Here is a 15,016-nt window from a genome sequence, read left to right as displayed (position 1 = left end):
TGTGTGTGTGTGTGTGTGTATGTATGTGTGTATATATATATATATATGTATATGTATATATATGTATTTTTTTGGAAAAAAAATATAGTTTTAAAATAAGAAAGAACTCTGATGCTGCATGGGGTTATAATGTAGGTATCAGTATTCCATGTTTTCAGGCACTGAATCTAAGCTTAGTGATGTTTGTACACAACATATCTATATAAAAGTTTTTTTCATGGTGAAAAATCAAAGACAAAAAACCCAGAAAATTTTAAACAGAGAAATATCCAAGAGCTTAATAAAGCTGGTAAATAACATAGTTGTGTACATTTTTTGGTTAGATTTATGTAGGATAAGTTTATCTCATATCACTGTTATGCCTGTGTTTTCCAGAATAAGTTAATTTTTACAATGTGTATAGCATCTCAGTGTAGTAAGTTAGAAAGAAGAAAAGACAAGTCTAGTGTTTTCAAGGAGAAGAAGGATGCCCAGTGTTCAAAAGTACCTGAGTCTTGCCTGCCTGACCCAAGGGTCCTCACCATTGCTTTAGGTCTTCCGTACTCTTGTTAGATTTATTCACTGTCCTTACGGATACTTTAAAAAATACTGAAATTGGAATCAATAGTAAATACTCTTTTATTCTGAAGTGTGTATTTTTAAAAAGCTTCAGACTTTTATTTGGCTTCTTTTTAGCTGTATAATGCTGTAAAGTCTGCTATTGGTAGAAAAGTATTCTTTTTTGTGAGAATAAGTATGACATTCTTGCTGCGTAATTTTCTCATGTTATCTCAAATGCACTATGTTAATACTTTCAGGACTCCAGTCAAATTGAGCTACTAAAAGAATTGATGGATCTTCAGAAGGACATGGTGGTCATGTTGCTGTCCATGTTGGAAGGTAGTTTTGATTTATATCTTCAAATCCCCTTTATTCTTTGAAGGAGTCCATATATGCTTGCTCTGGGAGTCAGCCTGCTGCAAAGAATAAAATATCAGTGCCGAAATGGGACAGATACCTCAGACTTATTGCTCGCTTGACTACTCTTTTCTCAAGTTAGTTTTTTTTTTTTTAAGAAATCCTGCCAATCTCAGGTCACAAAGCTATGGAGTGAAACCAGTGGTACTCCATTTTATAATGGTATTTTCCACTTCATAGTGATACCTTAAAGGGTGTGCTCTTCAGAGAGTGCCTTAAAGAGGGTTTTGTTTGTTAGTCGTTTTGTTTGTTTGTAAGCAGTAGGGATTACAGATGTTTGGGGACACTCCAAATGCGTAGATTGCTGCTTTGAGCTGACTGCCTTAAGGCTCCTGTGGGTCATAAATTTCTGCAGGTGGAGAAGGCAGTAGAGAGCACCCCACCCGCCAAGCCTGGTGGCAGCCTAAGTTCTCCCTTCTACAAGCCTCTTTCTTGGGTTTTCATTCTCTCTCTTTCCACCTTATTTTCCTTTGCTACTGTGTTTTCTTTCTATCTCAGGCAGTAAATATAGCGGGTAAGGGATGGGGTTCTGAGATCTGCCACCAGCACCCACGTCTCACTTTCTGACACAGGCAGCATGACCCCGACGTGAGTAATGTCTCTGTTTCTCACTTCCCTCCTCTATGAAACGGAGCTCAGGACAGCTTATGTGCGCATTCTGTGAAATCATGTGAATGCGACCAGAGCCACTACAGAATGTTTACTATTATGTTCCCTATCCTTTTTTTCTTAGTTCAGTTCAGTCGCTCAGTCATGTCTGACTCTTTGCGACCCTATGAACCTCAGCACGCCCGGCCTCCCTGTCCATCACCAACTCCGGTACTGCACCCAAACCCATGTTCATCGAGTCAGTGATGCCATCCAACCATCTCATCCTCTGTCATCCCCTTCTCCTCCTGCCCTCAATCTTTCCCAGAATCAGGGTCTTTTCCAATGAGTCAGCTCTTCGCATGAGGTGGCCAAAGTATTGGAGTTTCAGCGTCAGTCCTTCCAATGAACACCCAGGACTGATCTCCTTTAGGATGGACTGGTTGGATCTCTTTGCAATCCAAGGGACTCTCAAGAGTCTTCTCCAACATCACAGTTCAAAAGCATCAGTTCTCCGGCGCTCAGCTTTCTTTATAGTCCAACTCTCTCATCCATACATCACTCCTGGAAAAACCATAGCCTTGACTAGATGGACCCTTGTTGGCAAAGTAATGTCTCTACTTTTTAATATGCTGTCTAGGTTGGTCATAACTTTCCTTCCAAGGAGTAAGCATCTTTTAATTTCATGGCTGCAGTCACCATCTGCAGTGATTTTGGAGCCCAGAAATATAAAGTCAGCCACTGTTTCCACTCTTTCCCTATCTATCTGCCATGAAGTGAAGTGATGGGACCGGATGCCATAATCTTTGTTTTCTGAATGTTGAGCTTTAAGCCAACTTTTTCTCTCTCCTCTTTCACTGTCCTTCCTAATTTCTCTCACTTAGTCTACCCTGCATTAACTAATTAAGGTAGTAGACACATCTTGCTCTAGGACTTTAAAGATGCAGTGTTTGCTTGAAACCCTTAGTTGGCAGTCACTCTATATCCTCCAAGCACAAGATCCTTTTCCCAGGACCTCAATTCAAGTTTTAGTCTAAATAGCAGCAACACAGCCATAATAACTGAAGGAATAATGAGTTAAAATTAACCTCGTTTAAGTACTTTTTCATCTGAATACCAGGTTTGTGAATTGGTTAGTATCGTTACCACTCTTTTGCAAATAGTGCAGAGAGGCTCAGAAATCTGCCCAGGTTGCTGTGCCAGCAGATAGTGGGATCTGGATTCAAACCCCAACAGCGTGGCTCCCGAGCCAATGCCTTTTTTTGTTTTTTTGGCTGTGGTAGGTCTTCATTGCTGCGAGTGAGCTTTCTCTAATTGGGGTGAAATGGGGGCTACTCTTGAGTTGAAGTGCTTAGGCTCCTCATTGTGGTGGCTTCTCTCATTGCCGAGTGTGGGCTCTAGGTGTACCACTTCAATAGTTGTGGCCTACGGGCTTAGTTGCCCCAAGGCATGTGGAATCTTCCTAGACCAGGGATCAAACCCGTGTTCCCTGCATTAGCAGGCAGAATCTTAACCACTGGACCACCAGGAATGCCCTTGGGCCCATGCTCTTAACTCTGGTGTTTTCTGCCTCACAGATGAACCCCACAAACCCATCCTATGTATCTTTCTTCTGATGCCTATCTTTGTGTTACATATCACATTCTGTTCAAGGAATGATGACTCTATAATATAGGGTAATATCTCATTTTGTCAGGCTTATTCATAATATGCCATTTTTTAGCTATAAACATTCTGAACCATGAGGAAATGTAAGGAGGTCTTTTATGTTTTACATCAGAAAGAGCATCTAATTTGCTCTCAGTGGTTCCGTTTGAAGTCCTGGCCCTAGCTCTCAATAATCATGTTACAGCATGCACTTTAATTTAACCTTGCTAAACACAGTTTCCTCAATAGTAAAATCATAATTAATAATAAAAAGTACCTGCCTCACAAGTATTTTCAGGTATGAACATGAAATCAGGTAATGTCTGTGAGAAGTGATTTTTTCATTCCCAAAGGGCTATGCAAACACTTATTTTTATTATTAGTATGAGACTGGATCTGTTTCAGGTTTTAGGATAATATAAATATCTGCCTTTTTAAAATTTTTTAAAAAATCCTAAAGCATGTTGCTTCTGGGATCAACTGGAGGGAAAAAATGTCAGCCTTTCATCACATACTGTTTTACATGCATTGGTCTGATTACCTTGTAAATATGCTTTTGCATGTGTTCATGTAATCACTTTCTAAAATTAGAGTTTTTACAAGTAATTATCCATCTTTTCCTTCACACATTGGAAGAGAAAAGAGCTATCTTTGATTCAGATGTCATATAAGATTTACATTGTTATTTTCTCTCTAGACACTTTTTAAGAGTCATTTTAAGATGTTTATTATTTACCTGCACAAGTTAGCAGCAACTTACACAATTGGACCAGGGTGCAATGACTGATCACACACACTCAACGTACATTGGCTTCTATCTGCCATTGATACTGGTTTTATTGGGAATGTTCGTTTTGAGCCAATGCAATTCTTTATCCCCAGGCAATGTTGTTAATGGCACCATTGGCAAACAGATGGTTGATATGCTCGTGGAATCTTCCAACAACGTGGAGATGATTCTCAAGTTTTTTGACATGTTCTTAAAACTCAAGGACTTGACGTCTTCTGATACTTTCAAAGAGTATGACCCTGATGGTAAGGGAGTTATTTCCAAGAGGGACTTTCACAAAGCCATGGAGAGCCATAAACACTACACCCAGTCCGAGACTGAGTTTCTCCTGTCCTGTGCAGAGACGGATGAAAATGAAACCCTGGACTATGAAGAATTTGTCAAACGGTTCCACGAGCCTGCCAAGGACATTGGCTTCAACGTGGCAGTGCTTCTGACAAACCTCTCCGAGCACATGCCCAATGATACCCGGCTGCAGACTTTTCTGGAACTGGCCGAGAGTGTGCTCAATTACTTCCAGCCCTTCCTGGGCCGCATCGAGATCATGGGCAGTGCCAAGCGCATAGAGAGGGTGTATTTTGAAATCAGTGAGTCCAGCCGAACCCAGTGGGAGAAGCCCCAGGTCAAGGAGTCCAAAAGGCAATTTATATTTGACGTGGTCAATGAAGGGGGGGAAAAGGAGAAGATGGAGCTCTTCGTGAACTTCTGTGAGGACACCATCTTTGAGATGCAGCTGGCGGCTCAGATATCAGAGTCAGATCTGAACGAGAGGTCAGTGAATAAAGAGGAGAGTGAGAAGGAGAAGCCGGAGGAGCAGGGTCCAAGGATGGGTTTCTTTTCCATCGTGACGGTCAAGTCCGCCCTGTTTGCCCTCAGGTACAATATCTTGATCCTTATGCGGATGCTCAGCCTGAAAAGCTTGAAGAAGCAGATGAAGAAGGTGAAGAAGATGACAGTGAAGGACATGATCACAGCCTTCTTTACATCCTACTGGGGTATTTTGATGAGCCTCCTGCACTTTGTAGCCAGCGTTTTCAGAGGCTTCTCTCGCATCATCGGCAGCCTCCTGCTGGGAGGAAGCCTGGTCGAAGGTGCGAAGAAGATTAAAGTGGCAGAGCTCCTGGCCAACATGCCAGACCCCACACAGGATGAGGTTCGAGGAGACGGGGAGGAGGGGGAGAGGAAAACCCTGGAAGGGGCCCTGCCCTCTGAAGATCTGACGGATTTAAAGGAACTGACAGAGGAGAGTGACCTGCTTTCCGATATCTTTGGCTTGGACCTGAAGCGAGAAGGAGGGCAGTACAAACTGATTCCTCACAATCCCAATGCTGGCCTGAGTGACCTCATGAGCAACCCCGTCCCCATCCCAGAGGTGCAAGAAAAGTTCCAGGTAACTTACCTCCAGTCACAGCAGCTCTCTGGACTTCAGGTGGGCATGATAAGTGAACTTGACATCAGCTGTCTTGCTTGTGCCAGAGTGGTGTTCAATAGATGACATCACTTGCCAAAGAGTAATGGCTTTTTAGTAGGCAGAGCCAGCCAGCCTTTTGAAGGTCCTTTACAAATGATTTCATTAAACTATGAAGGTACAAACTCTGGTACTCACCCTCACAACATTAAGCGGTTGATCAATAATCATTCCTTCCACAAATATTTTATGAGGATTGGCCATGTGTCTGGTACCCCTGGGTATCATACAGATTTAAAAGAAATGTAAGATGTAATCACTGCTTTCAAGTTGCCTTAAGGAGTTTATTAAAAAGATAAACCACTCATGAAAAAAAATTAGAAAATCATTAAGTGGTAAGTAGCATGGGCCGCAGACTGTGGAGATTACATGAGAAAATGGAAAGCTCAGTATGGCTTGGAGTAGCTGGGTGAGACTGAAGAAGTGGGACCTAAGTTGGTTTGGAGGATGAGTAAGATTTGAGTAGGTGAATGAGGGAAAGAAGGTGGTTGTGAAATAAGTGGGAAGGAGTTTAGAAAGTTGGTGCTCCCTTCTGGCCTGGCAGGTGAGTGTGGGGAAGGGGGAAGGGCATGAAGCAGCAGAAGGAAGGGCACACGTGGCGGGTTTATCCCCTCGATTGAGGCAGGAGGGTATCATTTATAGGTTACAATTTGACGCAGGGTCACAGAGCTTCCTGAACTCATTCAAAGGTGACGTGCTATCCCGCTTCTCTTTTCCCATGGACTCATCCAAGGAACAGAAGGCAAAAGAAGAAGAAAAGGAAGAAAAAGAAGAAAGTAAATCCGAACCTGAGAAAGCTGAGTACGTGTCATTTCTGTGTCCTTTCCTTTGGCTCAGTGTCTTTCACTCATCCTCTCCCTTCGGGGATGCAGTGGGGAGAATCTCAGGTTGCAAGATGACACCTGTCATCTCAGTGGAAGCCCTCAGCCTGTGGGCGGGGATCAGTGTAAACACCTACCTGGGTGGGGCGGGGGCGGGGGGGGGCACTCCTATCTCTTTCTGGTTCCGTGAGGATTTTGTTTGTGTGTTTCTCAGCAGAAACGACTGTATGATTCCATGTGATGTGATGTTCCCTGCAAGATGACTGTTGTAGTTCTTGTTTTTTAAATTGAGCATCTATTCTGTCCTTGTAAAGAAGGGCAGGGACAGGCATTCTGAATTCCATTGCATAGACTCTTGGGGACTGGTGGACCTCAACACACTGTCCCAGGGCCACCTACTTAAAAACCACCTGGAGAGTCTGTTAAAGACACAGTTTCCTGGGCCCCCACACTGGTTCTGAGTCAGCAGGGCTGGTGTGGGGCCCAGGAAGCTTCATTTTCACCAATAGTCTTGGTGCTATGGAGAGCACAGTTATAAATGCATTACTAAGACATAAAGAGCTGGATATGGAACAATGAAAATGTGTAATTTTCTCATAAAATTGGCTTCCTGTTAACAATGGAGACCTACATCATTCCCCAAGTTTGCACAGTTTTATATGCTTATTTTTAAAAATTGGGGAAATCAAATTTTTAACTGCATATAAGTGCCACTATTCTCACATAGCACTTTATTTTTCTCCTCTGTTCTGTTATTTTCTCTGGCCTGTTTTCATTGTCTGTTTTTCCCCCTAGATTAGACAAATGTTTGTTTAGAATTGTGTTAATTTAGTTATACCTATAAAATTAAAATAATATTAAAGTGAATAATTCAGAAATAATTCTTATTATACTTTCATGGAAAAACAGTTTTATTCAACTTTTTCACATGCACGCTTGACATCACTAGAGTTACCTTTTGAGTAATTTAATACTTTTGCAGGGAAAATCAAATTTTTTAATTTCTAGGATACTTGAGAAAATTTAGAAGCATTTAAGCCCTAATAGCTAGTCGTTGTTGAGGACTGAACATTAAAATCAGAATTTAAAAACAAGGTATGTTGAAAAGTCACAGCCAAAATATTTAACTGAAAAGAGAATAATAATGATGACTTTTTTTGGCTGTTTGAAAATTTTACAGACTTCAAGTATCTTTGTGTCTATATATTGTATATTTCTTTCAAACACAGACAAAAGAGAGAAGGTTATAACATACAACCTTAAACCCATCACCTCGTTTTAATAAGGGCTTCTCTGGTAACTCAGCTGGTAAAGAATTCACCTGCAGTGCAGGAGACCCTGGTTCGATTGCTGGGTTGGGAAGATCCTCTGGAAAAGAGAATGGCTACCCACTCCGGTATTCTGGCCTGGAGAATTCCATGAGTTATATAGTTCCATGGCATCTCAAAGCATGAGACCAATTGAGCGACTTTCATTTTCACTTTAGTTCTAATAATTATTAACATTTTGCTAACCTTGTTCCATGTAGGTTTTCTCCTGCCAACCATCCCCACCACACACCCATACACAAACACACACACACACACACATTTTGAGGCGTTCGGTGGGACAAGTTGTTTTAAAGAGAATACTAGTCACCATGTCATTTCACCCATAAGTACCTTGTACACATTACTAATTGCTAAAGACTGTTTAAAGAACCATATTTATCATGCTACTATTTACACTAAACAAAATTTGCAATTATTCTTTAAATACTGTCTAATAGCTGCTAAATATTTAAGCTTCAAGCTTCCTTGTCTCAAAGGTGTATTCTTACCATTGGTTCGTTTGAATTAGGCCTCATATGAGGGTCACCATTGTCTATTCTTCACAGTCAGAGCCATTCATTGTCACAGATCTTGCACTGTTGGATCAGTTAAAAATGGCCATGGAAATGACTATAACAATGAAACACAGACAAACGTAAGAGAGCTTGACAGTCATTTCAGCGGCAACTCTTAAATGTTAAAAATAATGTTGGAAAAGTCTCATATGGGTTAAGTATGAGTTATATTATGTGATTTACATATATATGATTACATATGTACATAAATACATCTCCATGAAGGCCTGGTATTTTGTACCTGGAGAGATTTAGGTATCAAATTTCAGTGCTCCCAATTCCATTATTGTCTGCAGAATTAACATATTGACCTTCTCTATATGTGTCATCAACCAAATGCATATGCCTCTGATTTTAAGTCCTAATAGCTAGTCAGTGTTAGAGGCTGAACATTAAAATCAGAATTGAAAAATAAGGTATGTTGAAAGTCACAACCAAAAGAAAGTCTCCATTATTCCCTTTTCAGTTAGCTATTTCATTGTACACTTGGGAAGGAATATCCTGGGTATAGATACAAAGAAAATTGAAGCCTATAAGATGTCCTACAGAGCTGAACGTCACAGAATTATTCATATATAGGAGGCTATGATAAGCCAGAAATTCTACCCCTAATTCTAAAATTAGAAGAGGTATCAGTTATTAAAACTGATACTATGATTTAAATACTTGTATGTTTATATATTTTGGCGTAAAGCTTGTTCAGTTCTTTGGTGTCTGGATGGTTTATATTTCACTCATTTGCGTTCATAGAGGAGAAGATGGAGAAAAAGAAGAAAAAGCCAAAGAAGACAAGGGTAAACAAAAGCTGAGACAGCTCCACACACACAGATATGGAGAGCCAGAAGTTCCTGAGTCAGCGTTCTGGAAGAAAATCATAGCCTATCAACAGAAACTTCTAGTAAGATGTTTTAGAATGAATATTGTTTTTGATACATTGTAAGACCATGATCATTCGGGTGCAGTAAACATCCACTGGCCTTCCCTCGGGTGGTAATCAGGGAACCAAGTCAGCCCTGAATGTATATGGTATTTGCCCATCTCAGTGTTTATGTGTTAGAATCAATGTCTTGGTCCATGGCTCCCTATTGTCAAACCCATAATCTCTGCACACATTCACATGACCTGAGAGCATGTGATTTAGTGACTGCCAGCATCTTCCCAAAAGGACCTTTAAAGAGTAAGTTAATTAACATACCCCGAGGCTCCCTCTTTGCAGGACACTATGTAAGGCTCTGCAATATATGATAGCAAAACAAACCTTCTAGGGGACAAGTAATTCATCTTGATGTTTCAGAGTGGGGTTAGTTAATCTTTCTTGAATTGCCCTTTTATTAAAAATCCAGTTATAAAAATATTAATGCAGTGAGCCAACTCTCCAATGATAATAAGAAGATCTATTCAAAATTATTCTTTAAATGGAAATAAGTAAAAAAGTGAAAGAAGAGGGAGAAGATAGTTCTTTATGTAGTGTCCTAAACATTTTTCAGAAATGCTCCTTTAGTTAATAAAATATCTGCTTATATGTGGAAAACAAAAAAGAAGATGTAGTTCTCTATTCCTTTTTATACAGGATGGCATTGTTAAAAATTTTGTCTGAAAGACCTTTTATATGAGTATATATGTATATGTGTATAAATATTATATATTTGTATCGTATAAATAGGAAAAGATTGGGAGATGAATGTCTCAAATAAACGTACATGAGGTACTGACCAAAAATGTCAGACCTAGAAATTAAGAACAACACTCCATAATAAAGCCATTTGAAAGGCAAAATCATATTTAACCTTTGAGGAAAAAAAGACCAAAAGCTCATATAGTATAGAGCTTCACCTATAAGCAAAATGGATTGTTCTGTCATGATGTATTCTAACTGCTTATACATAAATGTATATATACGACATATTTTAAATAATTTACACAGCTTATTAATAGTTAGAATATGCTTTCTTAAACTACACTGAATGTTTCCTATATTATTTAATACAGAGTAGACGGAACGGAAATGCTTTTGAGGCAGCTCCGGATAATCCATGGTTTGATTTGCGGTCCCAGTGGCCACGGCTGCTGGTGTGGTCTGCCTAGGGTGTGAGGTTGTACGGGCGCTGTGATAGGCTGTAGCAGCCCCAGTGGGTTCCTGAGGAGTTTATGTAACTGCAGTTGAACAAAGCAAGTAATTGAGGTTTTTCTCCCCATCCTTCTGTCCCAGAGGTGCCTTCTTTCCTGTTTCTCTTTGCACCATCACATTCTTTGCTCACCTGTTTGCATGCATAAGCCTAATCATGGCCACATCGGGTGCCACAGTGCCTCTCGTGACACCGGTCTTTGTGACCTCCCGGCTCAGATAACCAAAGTCACTAACCCAGACCCTATGACCCAGTCCCACCTTCTAAGGAGAACCAATGTGACTGACCCAATTTGGATGTGGTGGCCATCTTTGGTCCTATAAATGGTGGCAGAACAGTCAGGATCATATGTGGGGAGATGACACCATCCAAGTCGGTTTGTGTCCATGGAGAGAGATAACTAATGAAGTATCATTCTGATTTGGCCTTATAATGCTAAAGCCCCTGATATATTCAGATAGATACTTTCTGGTTATCTCCCACCTAAATTCTTGGTATGTCCCAAAATCTTTTCACTTAAACCTAATTCTGCTCTAATAAGTGTTTTGTACTTTTCCCCCATAGCTCAATAAATGACACCAGGCATTTACTTACTTGCTCAGACCCCAGAATCCAGAAGTTACCCTCTATTGAGTCCTTTCTTTTTCCTACCTCAGATAAATCCAACAATAATTCTCGGCTCTCTCTTTCAAATACATCCAGAGTCTTCCTGGTTCTTACCATTTCCACAGCCACCACTGGTTCAAGCCACCACCATCAACATCCTCTTTCTGCATCCTGCAGTGACTTTGTAACTGGTCCCCTGCCCTCCATGCCTCCAGTCTACTGTAGGCACAGTAGCTGGAATCATGTTTGCAAATCATCTGATCGCATCAAGCCCTCTTCCGCTCCTTCAAGAGCCTGCCATCTCATTTACAGTAAAATAGTAATTCCAGTTATAATAATGTTAATGATTACCTTCCCCTATAGTAACTTATCTAATCCTCATAACAAACTTATGAGACAGGTTTTGTTGTCATCCCCACTTTATACATAAGAAAAGTGATGTTTACAAGAGTGATTAAGTCTCTTGTCCACTTCCCGCAGTGAAGAAGTGGTGGGGTCAGGCTTCACACCCAGGCAGTATGGTCCCAGCAGTCAGACACTGAACCACTGCACTAAGGGGCAACACTTTTTCTTTTTTTTTAACATTTCTTTTGTGTTTATTGAGATATACCTTACAAGCAACCGTTCAGTCTACAGACCTTAATTATACAGCTCAGCTGGATAAATGTTTACACACATACCATCTGTGTAGTGACCGTTATCCACAGCAGAAAGCGCAGACTTTTTATCAAAGGCCTACAGAACGCTGTCCCCCACTCACCTCTCTGACCTCATTCCTTCCCACTCTCTCCTCCTCCCACTTTGCTACCTCCCCGCTATCCATCAAACACAGCAGCATCCCTCCGAATTCAGGACCTTTGCCCTCCAAACTCTTTCTATGACGTTGCCTTCCCACAGTTGTTCACTTGATTACTGCCCTGTGGGCATCTAGGCCTCGGCTCCAATGTCACCTCCCAAGAACCTTCCCTGACCACCTATCCAGATAGTACCCCCTTCCCTAAGTCCTTAGTCTGATGCATTTTTCTTGAGAGCATTTACCGTTCCCTGAAATTAGGCTATTTTTTGTTATCTGTGAGTGTGCTTCTTTATTTGTCTACTCCGTGATGGTTTAAGTTTTCTTATTCACTATTATGTTGACAGCACCAAACATGGGACTTAATAAATGATAGGCCCGCAAGAAACAGTTTTCGGTAAATGCATGAATACTTTATTTCAATTGCCTTCAAATTTCAAATCTCTTGATTCAATGACCTTTTAATAATTTTTTTCACCTTCAGAACTATTTTGCTCGCAACTTCTACAACATGAGAATGTTAGCCTTGTTTGTCGCATTTGCGATCAATTTCATCTTGCTCTTTTATAAGGTACGTACGTCTTAGTCTTTTAATAACCAGTATGAAACTACAAGTAGACTGAACTGGATGTAATGATTTGACAGATCCACTAATAAGCACACGAACATCTTTTCTGAAATTTATTTTGATGAAAGAGAAAATCTGAATCTCAGGTACATCACTGACTGTCTGGGACAGCAAGGATAGATTAGCTCCCTCGCACTAAGTGAGAAATGCCCCCACTGAAGAATGTGGGATTTTAGAGGGTTTGCCCACAGTACCTGTAGCCTGATTTGGCTTGATATGTCGCATGTATCTTGTGGTATGGCATACCTGTATTCCATTAAATTCTTTTGATCACTGAGAAGACAACTTAGCCATCTAATTTTCCCCTGCATGCATTTTAACCCTCATAACTGGTTAGACTAGAGGGAGTTTTTAAAATATGGTCATTATTTGCCATTTCTATTTCTATTTTTTTCATTCTATTTTTCTATTTACAACGCTGTCTAAGTTTCAGTTGTATGGCAAAGTGATTTGTTTATGTGTGTGTGCGTATACACATATTTTCTTTCTTAGATTCTTTTTCATTATAGGTTATTATAAGATATTGAATATAGGTCCCTGTGCTGGGTTTTTGAAAAGCTATCTTTTCAGCCTGTGCTTAGTCTTTTCATCACGCAGTGGCTTCACATCCAGCTCTTTGCCCATAAGGCTGAGTTCCCATTGTTTCTCGTTCACCCTGATCTCTTAGAGAAAATGAACTGACTGTTCTCTAAATGGTTTGAATCAGGTCTCCACTTCTTCTGTGGTTGAAGGAAAGGAGCTACCCACTCGCAGTTCAAGTGAAAACGCCAAAGTTAGCAGCTTGGACAGCAGCTCGCCCAGAATCATTGCAGTGCATTACGTGCTGGAGGAGAGCAGTGGCTACATGGAGCCCACACTGCGGATATTAGCCATCCTGCACACGGTCATCTCTTTCTTCTGCATCATCGGATACTACTGCTTGAAAGTAAGATAGTAAGGCACCGAGGAGCTTGTGTGTGTGTCCGCATGCATGCATGTTGCTCTGGGGCGGCAGAGTCTGAGATGGAAACTGCAGACACACAGTTTATTAGGGAATGTTCCATCAACACCGGTGGGGCAAAGGGAAGAGGCAGCATGGGGAAGAGAGAACAGAACCAACAGGGCATGTCACAGCCTCTGTTCTGAAGTTGAGACACCCCTGCAGGGTGGGCCTGGGCTGGGGGCATCATTGGAGCCTGGCCTTTAGAGCTCTGTGTTGACCGGTCACAGGCTGCGGGCTGCCATGGGAAGGGGATGTGGCTGTGACATTGTAGTTTTGTTTTTGTTTCTCCCCCCACAGTAATTATTCACATGCGGAAAATTTCACCTGTAACTTGACAGCACAACAGTGACCAACCCACTATGTACTAGCAATGTTCGGTGTAGTGAAAATACTAGAAATGTATCATATTTGACCTCCAAGTCGTCTCAGTTGTTCTGCTATCAGGCACATGTCTCTCACCATCCTTGGCAGAAATGCTTCACACATCACCCCAGCGTCTTTCCTGAATCCTATATGGGAGTAGTATAGTTTGGTGACTAGAACTCAAGGTCGTCTCTCCAAGTGCTCAGAGCTTCACACTACCTTTGCACACCTCTTTTATCTTTTCCTAACATGGCACTGTTAGGCTGCAGGGCTTTTGTTTCACTGTTCCCTGCTTCTGACTAGGAAGCTTATACAAGACTTTTGGAAAACTAAGGTCCAGAGTAAATGATTAGAATGTAAAGTTTTCTTCAGAAACACCTCTACCTCCCTTTCCTTCCCTTGTTTTATGAGAGGGACAGGGGGCTGTTCTTAGATACTCCTACCATGTTTGCATCTTTTTTGCATCTGTGTCTTGTGTAAACTCTGTGCATATGAAAAGAGTGTCAGTAAATTCTGGAGACATTTTGGCAAATTGACAAACATTTCTGCTGATGTTGAAATTAGAATTTATTTCAAAATAGCATATATAGGCATGCTGAGCATGCAGTTATTAAATAGATTTTTCAAAGCTCTGAAATTTTTTAAAAGTATGCATTTTGGAACATTATAACAGTGCTATGTTTTATTGCATTCATATATATATATGTATATATTATATGCAAAAGAAGAAATTTTATATAATCTTTTTCTCAATATTTAAAATTTATTTCATTAATGCAAATTATCTATGAACCTCTCTGTATTTAAAAGCACATGCATACATATATCTACACTATCTTCTGTTTTTCTAAAACCTCTAGATGCCTCTTTCTGCCTAAATATGGCTGGTTCATTTTCACTCATTTTTTTACTTTCCTGGAAGTAACTTGGGAAATATTTCTTTCCAAAAGCTGTTTTGTATAGATAGTGACCACCAGAGATGCCGGTTAATGTAAACTAATTTTAACATGTTTATTTTTCAAATGTAGGTCCCACTGGTTATTTTTAAGCGAGAAAAGGAGGTAGCTCGAAAATTGGAATTTGATGGGCTTTATATTACAGAACAGCCTTCAGAAGATGATATTAAAGGCCAGTGGGATAGACTCGTAATCAACACACAGTGAGTAAAGAATTAGATGAAACATTTCTGTGCTCAAAAAATTTCAGGGCATAAAATACTTTGCCAGAGTTCCTGCAGATTTGTCAAAAGTTTAGCAGAAGTGAATAATAGTTATATATTCAGCCAAGAAAATCCAATGACTGAGCTCCATCATCCTCTTAATGGATGCCATCAATTTTTGCCCTCTGTGTTCTGATTTCCTC

The 15,016-nt window shown here is 40.5% G+C and overlaps 1 protein-coding gene across 1 annotated transcript in view; it reads left to right on the top strand.

Moving 5' to 3' along the window:
* Window positions 1-15,016, top strand: part of RYR2 (ryanodine receptor 2) — a 798,221-nt gene that overhangs the window by 735,426 nt on the left and 47,779 nt on the right. Inside the window, exons 89-95 of the mRNA XM_061161401.1 lie at window positions 798-879; window positions 4,075-5,372; window positions 6,184-6,251; window positions 8,907-9,054; window positions 12,166-12,252; window positions 13,016-13,234; window positions 14,683-14,813. Of these exons, the coding sequence (XP_061017384.1) occupies window positions 798-879; window positions 4,075-5,372; window positions 6,184-6,251; window positions 8,907-9,054; window positions 12,166-12,252; window positions 13,016-13,234; window positions 14,683-14,813 (2,033 nt within the window). The remainder of the gene's footprint in view (window positions 1-797; window positions 880-4,074; window positions 5,373-6,183; window positions 6,252-8,906; window positions 9,055-12,165; window positions 12,253-13,015; window positions 13,235-14,682; window positions 14,814-15,016) is intronic.

This window comes from Dama dama, chromosome 15, assembly GCF_033118175.1.
Source record: "Dama dama isolate Ldn47 chromosome 15, ASM3311817v1, whole genome shotgun sequence".
In the NCBI taxonomy this organism is placed as follows: Eukaryota; Metazoa; Chordata; class Mammalia; order Artiodactyla; family Cervidae; genus Dama; species Dama dama.
Note: the sequence above shows the minus strand (reverse complement) of the source record. Positions and strands in the feature narration are given on the sequence as shown.